This window comes from Dendropsophus ebraccatus, chromosome 7, assembly GCF_027789765.1.
Source record: "Dendropsophus ebraccatus isolate aDenEbr1 chromosome 7, aDenEbr1.pat, whole genome shotgun sequence".
NCBI classification, from domain to species: domain Eukaryota; kingdom Metazoa; phylum Chordata; class Amphibia; order Anura; family Hylidae; genus Dendropsophus; species Dendropsophus ebraccatus.
In genome coordinates, this window is record NC_091460.1 from 37,871,504 (window position 1) to 37,882,787 (window position 11,284).

The 11,284-nt window shown below is 42.7% G+C and overlaps 1 protein-coding gene across 3 annotated transcripts in view; it reads left to right on the forward strand.

Moving 5' to 3' along the window:
• The window catches only part of HTT (huntingtin), a 120,288-nt gene extending 109,362 nt beyond the window's left edge, over window positions 1-10,926 (forward strand). For all 3 annotated transcript variants that reach the window (XM_069977352.1, XM_069977353.1, XM_069977354.1), the window contains 5 exons: window positions 325-538; window positions 982-1,087; window positions 1,645-1,807; window positions 5,181-5,341; window positions 7,107-10,926. In XM_069977352.1, coding sequence (XP_069833453.1) covers window positions 325-538; window positions 982-1,087; window positions 1,645-1,807; window positions 5,181-5,341; window positions 7,107-7,320 — 858 coding nt within the window. In that variant the 3' untranslated portion in view covers window positions 7,321-10,926. The remainder of the gene's footprint in view (window positions 1-324; window positions 539-981; window positions 1,088-1,644; window positions 1,808-5,180; window positions 5,342-7,106) is intronic.
• The last annotated feature ends 358 nt before the right edge of the window (window positions 10,927-11,284 follow it).

An 11,284-nucleotide genomic window follows, 5' to 3' on the forward strand; every position in this document is an offset into this window, starting at 1 on the left:
AATTCTATCCTTTCGGGCCAGCTGTCCTATCGGTAACTGGTCCCTTTACCAGGATCTCTCATTCGCCTCCCTATTAATGGCCTCTTTGGCTATTAAAATCATCATCTTTTTTAATAATAGATATCGCTTTCCATACATTGACTTTCTCACGAGCCTGTGCTTTATATCCAGCAGCAACCTAAATCAAGCTGAGCTGCTGTGTAAAGTATAGGGCACACACAGTAACAAGACTAATCCTATGATAGGAGAATTACAGGGGTTCTTAGGAGTATGCATTGTCAAAGCCAGTTATTTGCAGCTAATATTTGTGCTGTCTGTCATCAGATGTGTGGAGTGATGGTGTCGGGGAGTGAAGAATCCACGCCCTCCATGATATACCACTGTGTCCTGAGGGGGTTGGAGCGCCTCCTCCTGTCTGAGCAGCTATCAAGGTTGGATGGGGAAGCACTGGTAAAGCTGAGCGTGGACAGAGTCAATATGCACAGTCCTCACAGGGCGATGACTGCTTTAGGTCTAATGCTGACCTGCATGTACACAGGTGAGGGGTTGAATGAGGAGCTAGCATTTATTATGGAATAGACTGCAGCTAATAATGATGCAAAGTAGGCCCTCAGATTGGTGGGGTGCATCTAAAAAAGAATGCACATAAAGGGCTATTTGTCTACAAAATCTTTTTCCCCATAATACCTGTATTTTTACCAAGAATTGCACTGCTGTTGTCGATGGGCTTTGCCTGGTATTACTGCTCGGCTTTTTTTTACTTGAATGGACACTAAGCTGCAGTACCAGACAAAGCCTTTTGACAGTAGTGGTGCTATTTTTTTTGGGGGGGGGGAGGTTCATGTTTCCAATCCAGGGCAATGTTCTCCGATCTGGAACCCTGTCTGATCTATTCTTATATAGTTTTATTTTTTCTAGTAGTCAGGGGAATAGACTTTTCTACATCGCACAATCTCTCATGTATTTGCTGTATTTATCTAGGAAAAGAAAAGTTTAGCCCTGGACGCACAACAGAGCCAAGCCCTGCGGCACCAGACAGCGAGTCTGTCATTGTAGCTATGGAACGGGTGTCTGTGCTGTTCGACAGGTAAGTCGTCGGCCATGGATGTAATCCTTAGGCTTCCAAGTAATGTTTGTTCATGATATTATTTTACAGAACAGTGGATCTTGCATATAGGATTCTTGGAAAGCTGGGAAAGCAGTGGTGATAAGCTTAAAGGGATTATCTCTAGGTTAAAAATGATTCAAGAGAACATAGATGGTCTTTGATTGATCGGTGCAGCAGCATACTTGCCCGGCTAGCGCTCTGTTCACTGTTTATTGGAAGTGTGAACATACAGTAGCTGAGATCAGTGTTCAGCAATACTCAAAGACACCCAGAGAGTGAATGGAGCGGTGGGCAAGCATGTATACTTGGGGACAATTGACCTCCATGGTGTAACAGCTTTAGTAGTTCTATCTGGAGTTGGAAATTACTATGAGGATAGTTGAGTGACTGTCTACAATCCTCATAGTAATTTCCAAGTAATTCCACTCCTATAATGTGGTCCTGTAACATCTGTAATGAATTCTCACCCCGGTTCTGTGTCAGCAGCAATGGTCAGCCACAGGCCCGGGTTATGACTATCATTTCTTCTGTACCAGGATACGGAAAGGATTCCCATTTGAGGCAAGAGTGGTGGCAAGAATCCTCCCCCAGTTCCTGGATGATTTCTTTCCGCCTCAGGATGTAATGAACAAAGTCATTGGGGAGTTTTTGTCCAACCAGCAGCCCTATCCACAGTTCATGGCAACTGTCGTGTACAAGGTAATTCTATTCTACATACCTGCTCGGCTGCAGAAGGGTCCAAGCTCTAAGTCCAATGGTCATAGCCTTCTACCCAGTCTACTCCTGATCTGATGTTTGCAAGCTTTGTAAGCAGCCAGTAGTTTATTGGGCCAGATTTACAGCTTTATTCTGAAGAGAGGTTCTCTAAGACATGTTCATCTTTCAGGTCACCTGGCCACATAATAAAACCATTGCATCGATCAGCCATAACAATAAAACTACTGCCAGGTGACGTGAATAACATTGATTATGTTGTAACTACAGCTTCTGTCAAGGGGTAGAATATATTGGGCAGCAAGTAAACTCTCAGGTCTTATAGTTCATGTGTTGGAAACAGGAAAATGGTAAAGGTACTCTGACAAACAGGTCAGAACAAAAGAACAGATCTAGTGTGCCATTGCTATCCCCTGTCCACCCCCATAAACACCAACAGTGGACACCAGAGTGTCAGCTGGACTATAAAGCAATAGTAATAGGCACCCTGGTGTGATCAATTACATTTTCTTCTAGTGTGAACGTAGATATAGCGGTTGGCACTACCGGGTAATATTGGATGGTCGGTAAACCGGTATAATAATGGTCAGTGCTAGGCCTTAGTGGGGTCACAGGTGGATAAATGTGCAGACGGGGGTGCTCTCTCTTGTATTATAGACAGTCCAAGGACAAATCAACTCGCAAAAAAGAAATGAGCTGGCACTCACCCGTATCTTATACTGCACTTTATTGGTAACTTCTTTTGCCATGTTTGCCATGAATTTTAAAAGAAGTTACCAATAAAGTGCAGTTCAAGATACGGATGAGTGCCAGCTCATTTCTTTTTTTGCGAGTTGACATTTTCTTCTAGGCTGCACAATATTAGGAGGGTGATTTTAATGTTATGGTACAGTAAATATATATGTATTTCTTATATATCTTTTGCGTTTTAGATGAAGTTATATGCAAACATAGCCAGTAAAATCTGCAGCAAGATCTCCCTGTTCTGGTTCATAGAAGGGAGCTTGAAGCAAAGGGACCCATCTTTATGAAGTCCCTGTACGTTACTAAGCCTTATGGACTGGGGTTGCAATTGTACTAGAAATATTTCTGATATATTTCCACCCCTCTACCTCTTATATGCTGCAGTTAGACAATATTACATGGACATTTAGATTGTGGAGGAGATTATACATGGATAAAGACACATGCAAAGGATTAATCAGCGATTCCTTTTAATATTGCGTCTGCGTTCCTGTAATGAACAGTCCTTGTACAAGCGACACTGGTGACCGTGTGCTGAATCTGGTGATGGGGTGTACTGGCAGCGGCTTTCATCTCTGCTGAGAACCAGAGGGGGGTGAAATTGTTCCTGTAAGTGCCAACCTGCCAAGTCTGAGAACAGTTCTTTCACAGCAGTCACTTACACACAACCTCACAGTAATAATTTAGACTTCTACCCAAAAAGTCCTAGGCCCTATGCACACGTTCAGTATTTTTTTCTGGTCCTGAAACAACCTGTGAGAAATTACGGATTGGACATCCGTATTCCATCCGTATTCCATCCGTATTTCCGTAATTCCATTTTTTTACTACTCATTGCTTTTCAATGCACTTCATCCGGATTTTTTTGCGGAAATACGGATGCCAACATGTTACAATCCGTAAACAATCCGTAACCAATTGATTTCAATGAGAGGATCCGCAAAAAAAAATGGGTCCACACCCGGTCCGCACTAGGACATGTCCTTTTTTTTTTACGGATTGATTTTCATCCATTTCTGCTACGGATCGTGTGAATAGCCCAATAGACTTCAATGTGCACTAACTCGGATCCGGAAATACGGATCCGTAAATTACGGAACGTGTGAATAAGGCCCTAGTCTATACCGGAGTATGCTATTAAAGGAGACAAATTACAGCGTGTATCTAGTGATCGGCATAGCTTTGGAAAACAACCAGCTATCCGGCCTGTTAGGTGAGAGTGTTATTTGCAAGGCAAGTAAAATATAATCCAGCAAACTAAATTTCTAGTCTGCTTCTTCCAGTACTAGACCATAGAGCCCATCACCCCTCTGGTTAACATCACAATACACAATATTACAATCAAATATAAGACTTTCACTTTTAATATTTGTGTGTTGTTACTGCCTGTTATAGTATCTTACTACTAATGTGAGGGCCCCATTACACTGGACGATTATCGTGCGAAAAATCGTTATTATTCGAATTTAAACAATAATCGCTCTGTGTAATTGCAGGCAATGATTGAAAGATCGTTCGTATGTTGTTGAATTAGAGCTGAACCTAAAATTATTGTTAATCGTTCACTGTAATTCCACGTTCGTTCACTCAAGTTCCGCATTTTTTCACTAATCGTTCAGTATAATTGCACGTTGTTCATTGTTTTGCTGGGATCAGATGGAGTAAATCATCATAGTAACGATCGCATTTACCGATTTATTGTTCTGTGTAATATGGTGAACGATTTCAGGTTAACGATAAACAATCTCGTGTGCGATTGTTTATCATTAAAAATCGCTCCGTGTAATAGGACCCTAACTGTTAACCAGGTGTAGTTGCCCTTTAAGCATTGACACATAGAGGTTTTTGCTCGGTTAGTGTGTTTTTACACCTCTTAAGCACATCCTGAACGAGCCGCCCGGTCATCTGATTAAATCCTAATCGTCTGTGTTTCCTGCACTGATGGCGCCCACAGCGTCTGCACTGAAGTATCGGAACTAACAATTCATCCCGATCACATTACCATAAGGACCCGCAGTGCATGACATTCGCTGCCCGAGGATGTGTGAAGAGGTTAAGCCCATAATATCCGCTTTTCTGTGTAAGTGGGTTATGCGGCCGGCAGGGAGTCCAGCAGAGGCGTTGAGTCTTGTAATATGAGCATATTAATCTCCCTGGTCACCATTTACTGTGTAAGTGCTGTCCTGTCACCCTGTGCACGTGTGCCAAGGGCAAAACTACAAGTGCTGTCTGCATGGTACAACCTACCATGATTCCTGTGTACAGAATATGTCATCTGTGCTTTATATGTAGACGGCAGCCTGGGTTACCTGTAAGGGATAGTATTCATGTAAGCATCCTGCGGCCAACTAAGCAAAAAGGGGCAACGTTCCTGAACCAGGACAGTATCCAACAGGTGAAATTGTTTTTAAAGGTTTTATGGGTCTTCATTACCATCTGCCATAATGATCACTTTAGCTATGATCATTTGGGGTCTAGACACCTGTGTATGACCTATGGGTTAAAGATATGTATATTATGTACTGGTATATAATTGTTAGAACTGATGGGATGCTTCTGCCCTGAAGAGTCTTCAATGACGTTGCCCATCTAATAATCCCTATTTTCTTTGCAGGTGTTTCAGACATTGCATGCCACAGGACAGTCCTCCATGGTGCGCGACTGGGTCATGTTGTCCCTCTCAAACTTCACGCAGAGGACGCCGGTCGCCATGGCTATGTGGAGCCTTTCCTGTTTCTTCGTCAGTGCTTCAACCAGCAAGTGGATCTCTGCAATGTATCCTTAATGCACTTATCCTGCTGTAACCACAGGTCACTATCTCCTATGGATAAGGGGATAGAGAAAGATGTATATTTTATTTGCTTCATTTCCACCAGTGCCTGCATCTTGTCAGTGCATACCTAAGTCATGCATAAGAAAATTTTGCCAGTGACTATATGGTTATATTATTGTCTTGGAAAAAAGGAAGTTTTCATGATCTAATCACCATGTACAGGGAGGTTTACTTTCATAGTCCCCCATCTACTATTAGGATGAATGCCGTCAGCTAGTATTGCCTTCCCTGTCTGCACATCTAGTCTAACACTTTAACCTTTTAAGTTTTGACAGTAAGTTTTGTTAGTAATAGACATTGGGGGAACTTACTAAGCATTTACACCAGGCTTCTGCCAAAGCTGTGCTTTCCACTTAAGAGGTATGGAGGAAAAGGAGTCACCTAGACGGCTCATCAAATGTGATATTATTAATGCCTGAGGACTGTTAGAGATCAATGCCAGTGCCGAGCTGGCGTAGGTTTTACTGTACGGCATATGGCCAATCACTGTATAGTAGCAGATTTAATAAGAGGCCAGCACCATTGAGTGTCTGTCATGTGAAGCACAAAGCACTTGCTTCTACTCTTAAAATGATTGCTCTCTTAATACAGTTCAGTCAAGGCCCTTTTACATACACCGACTATCGGCAACAAGCTAGAAATATTCATTCGGCCTATAGTCGGCTGGTGTAAAAGCGTCAGCGATCAGCCGAGGAGCGGGAAAACCTCCTCTCTAGCCGACTGATCGCACTGTGTAAACAGAGGATGTGCGGCAAAAACGATACAGGGATCATTTATGTCGCCCGGCTGCTTGGTTATTTGTGCTGTGTAAAGGCATGGCAAGCGAGGGCCAATCTCAATAGTTTACGGCTGTAGACAGCCAAAGATCGCTCCATCCAAAAGGCCCTTTAGGTAGGTTGTCTAACAATGAGCTCATAAGAGGGCCCTAATGATCTGCTGGACTAAGGATGTAATTATGTAATTTCCCTACGACAGGAGAAGTGTAGCATTACATTCTATTGTAATCATTAGGCTACTTGTGTAAGATGTAAATGTACACGGTCCTCTAATAGATGCTGCTTGAGTTTTAATACAGAAATCCTGAGTATTAGAACACTGGTTTTATAATGGACTTTAATAATTCTACAACTCCCCCCCCCCCCCCCCCCTTTTATCTGGCAATGTTAAAAGGGTAAGCCCACTGTCAGAATTTATCACCGATCCACTGGATCAGTGATAAATGTGTGATCGCTGGGGGTCCCACAGCAATCTCAAGAATGGAGGCACTTCAATGCTCCTTATAAATAGATCAGCAGTCACCGCTCCATAGTCTATGGGAGTGAAAGCACAGTCTGTTAGTCTTCCTATGTTTTGTAGTGGCTGAACCTGGTACTGCAGCTCCCAATTACACCACAGAAAGCTGCAGTACCAGGCACGGCCACTACAAAATGTATGGAGCTGTTCCTGGTATTTAATACAGAGGCTTTAGAGCGCCCATTAGTAAGCTGATTGGTGAGGGTGCCTGGCGTTGAACCCTCACTGATCTAACATTAATATTGATGGCCTATCCATAGAATAAAATATCAATGTCCCGAACATCTTTTTAACAGTATCGTGCTGTCTGTGGTATAAATTCATCAATACCATAACTAGCATCACCTAGGCGCTAAGTGAGGATTGGTAGACTTCTCTATTGATTGTATGTCTTTACCTTAACCACCATTGCAGTTTACCGCATGTGATCAGCAGAATGGGCAAATCAGAGCCTGTAGACATCAACCTGTTCTGTTTAGTGGCCATAGACTTTTACAAGCATCAAATAGATGAAGAACTGGACCGCAGAGCCTTTCAGTCGGTGTTTGAGCTGGTGGCGGCCCCCGGGAGCCCCTATCACAGCCTGTTGACGTGCTTACAGAATGTGCACAAGATTACAGTTTTCTAAGCACTTTTATGGGTGAGGCTGGTGTAAACCAACAGGAGCAGAAGACAGCAAGACAAGGGGACGGCCCTGCATCTCTACCGAAGACATCTCCTCCAAGGCCTTCACCCACCCCACCCTGGAGTCGCTTTGACTCTCACTCTGCTCTGAATGTTGCTTCTTGTAAATATCTTCTGATTGCAACTAGATTTTTCTTTCCTCTTTCTTTAATACGGTGAATGTAAATGTCCTGTTCCTTAACACGTTTTACTCCTAGGAGTGTCTGACAATACACGCCTGCAACACTAAAGTATATGCAGCAGTCCCTTTCTATCATCTTACTCATCCACCTCCTTGTAGGATCTATTAGTGGAGTGTCCTGACAGTGGCACATAGCCCTCGGTGCTTGTAGTGACAGCCACGTATAAGAGTGTTATTGGAGGGCGACATCATGAAGCCTTACTCCACCGCTATAACCACAGACACATAGTATAAAGCGTATTAAAAACTTGTGTCTACTTCCCTGCTTGCTGCCCCGCTACCACTAGTGTATTCTTCAGACTGTGTTCCACTCCACTTCCTGTCACCCATTGGTCACAGGAAGTCCTGTCTGCTGTACAATAGACTTCCTCCTTGTAGCACAGACTTGTTTAGGCCCCTCCCAGGAGGAGACTGCATAGGAAATCAAGACGAGACTTGTGACTTATGGCATGGAGGAAATACCATGTAGCATGGAGTAACAGACTGGCTTTAATGCCGGAGCTGTACTCATTCTCCTGGGAGGGTTGTGTTGCTTTCCTGGAAGACGTGGGGGTATCTGTGTCTAATGGGCATTGCAGTAATCTCCTGATTTTTCCTTCACTTGATTTGGGTATAAATGGTTTTACTTCTATTTCTATACCATGTAATATATGTATAATTGTAAAACCTACAGCTTCAATTACAAAGCCGCTCTGCTACATCATGATCGTCTCACCACTACTGTCTGCATTCTGTGGCTCAAACAAAACAAAAAAAATTGCCATCCCATTAAAACTATTATACGTAGTCACAGGTCTGGATACATTCAGGATGAGGAATGAGTATAATTTCTGCCAATTCTGTTGTGTTTTGTGATATGAAATTGCAATGTGATATGTAATGTGTTACTCCTTCCATGTGTGTCAGGGGTGGACACAGACAGCAGAAGGCCTCTGGCTCTTACATAGCTCACAATAGAGTAGACTCTTTATTCATTACACAATCCACATCCATTAGGAAACTGGTTTGAGGTTGTCAGTGTGTCCGCTATACCTACAGGGCATTTGTGCACTTAGGCATGGTATGTGTGTCCCAATAAGTCTTGTACAGCTTGCTGATTTATGGACAAAAGAGAGCAACACATGGATGCAGGGGCAGACTACACAGGATTTGTTTTGTAGTCTGTTACCATGGAGATACATTGCTCTCCATAGACCCTGTAGACACAACACAGTAGAATATTAACAAGATCTTTATTTTAGATACGCTGGAATAATAGAAAGAAGCTTGCAAAAGTATACATACGTTTTATCAAAGCTCAAATAATTAGGCTGCCCCACAAGCAGAGACTACTTTTATTTTATTTTTTTTTACTTTTTATACTGAGAAATGTATTTGCTTTCTACTGTGGCCATAAATGTAGGTAAAGGGGTTATCCAAAATTGGAAAATCATGGCTGCTTTCTTCTGGAAACAGCACCTCTCCTGTCCCCAGTTTGGGTGTAGTTTTGCAGTTCCATTTCATCTAAAGTGGAGCTGGATTGTAATACCACAGACAACAAGGGAACAGTGGTGGGGCTCTTTTTGCAAAAAGAAAAAAAAAAAAAAGTAGCTGTGCCTTTTTTTTTTTTTTTTTTTTATAAAATTCTGGATTACTGCTATAAAGGAGAAGTCCGGCGGATTATAAAACCCAGCAGGGGCAGGGGCAAACTTGGTTGAAGTACTAATTTACCTCTCCCCGTGCCTACGGTGAGTAGCGAGACCAGACATGGGACCCCCCACCGGAACACATTTTCCTTCGAGTTGTGATGACATCATGACTTGTGGGGGTGGGCCTGTTCCAGCTGATGGACTAGCCGCTTAGCCAATCATTGATAGGAGTGGCATCCCACTCTAGTCACTGACTGGTTGAGCTGCCAGTCAATCAGCTGGGTCGTGATGTATCAGCGATGGGGACAGGGACAGCAGAAGTTATACGCTGTGGGAAAAATTTTCAGTCTGCAACGTGTCGATATATGTTGTGGATACGCTACTGCTGTGTTGTGGATTTTCCCATTGACTTTGATGGGGAAGTCAAAATCTGCAGTGTGGAAGATATTAAATACATATGTAATATATACCATATTTTTTGTACACTTATAGTATTTCCCACACTAAAATTCACATTATCTGATTGGGATTTTCTACAGCCTATGTGTAGACATATGGGGGTAGATTTATGAAAGGGTGTATATATATATACACCTGGTGTAAAATGCCCACGGCAACCAATCACAGCTCAGCTCGGCTCTGGTAAAATATAAGAGGAGCTGTGATTGGTTGCAGTGGGCAGTTTACACCAGGTGTATATTTACACCCTTTCATAAATCTCCCCCATGGTGTCCACTGCGCATCAAACAAGTGATACGTATGTCACTTCACACCACACCTTCCTATGGGATGTGCCTAGACAAAATGCTGCAGAAACCTAGTGCTTTGTGTTGAGTCCAGACTCTTATAACATGATGATGGGTGGGGGGGAGGTTTTGACACCACCACCGATCCCCTAGATGAAAGATTCTGTAATATGATCAAGTCCCTTTTAATGCTGCACAGAGATTTCTAAAAGCCACATGTACAGTTTAGATACCTTAAAAACTATTCCTTCTGACTCGACGATACATGTCAGCATTACCTGGTTTCATCAGATCCTTTATGACAAATAACACCAGGGATGAAGCCTGGTACTAGCCACTTTTTTTTTTTCTCTCTCTATCTGGTTTTTTTAAACTTCCGCGTCATTTGTGATCCGCGTCAATAATTGTAGCATGTACTGAATCAGCAGTGCTGCACTGTGTAAGAGCAGCCTAAAACTAATGTTATAGATTATTAACTCTTATACCACATCTGCGTTAGGAGCCTCCATCACAGATTCCACCAAAACTATTCTGAACACCATGAAACCTGATAGACCCCATCCAGGGTTGTTGTTTCTCTTACAAAGTGTCTGGTGTTAACGTAACCTGGATGAACAATGTAGACACCTAAAGAAGGACACCAACCTTTCACGGGAGAGGCTGTATCACTGAGAATATAGAGGAAGTATAGCGAACAATACAAAGAGAGGGAGCTGCACTGCTCATATCCCATCATCTATCTTCCTGTGACTAGCTTCCTGCATGTTGTTTGGGCCCATTCATTCTCTCTCTCTTAACCCATAACTCACCCCATGTACCTCCAGCGTCTCACAGAGCAGACCACTTTGTAATGTTCTCTGGACTATGATGGGAAGTCACCGGAGTCCGGCCGTTGTTCGTTTTCACAGTATAACAGAGAATATATTAATATGTATGTTAAATTAAAGATTGCTGGTTATATTGCACACTTGAATTAAAGAAGTGTCAAACAACAAGAGTCTTGGTTTATCATCTTTGAGAGCAGAGTACCACAAATGACAGAAAATAGGATAAAATTGAGAGAAATGTCATTGCCTCTGACCAGCCCCCACAGCCAATATCACTATCGCCCAGTCATAAACATGTATACCTTAATTAAAATTTTAGGTAAGTTTGTTTACAGCATGCTGCCTTATGCTGAACAATGCCACAAGTGGAGGAGCATACTGGGAATGAAAGCAGAAGGTGCTGCAGACTGTGAGGTAAAGCAATGCATTTTGTAAATTGTTGCCCTGAGCAACTAGGGAGTATTGAGAGGACATGGTAGAGGAAAGAATAGCCCATATATTTGAACGGACAATGCTCATGATAAGC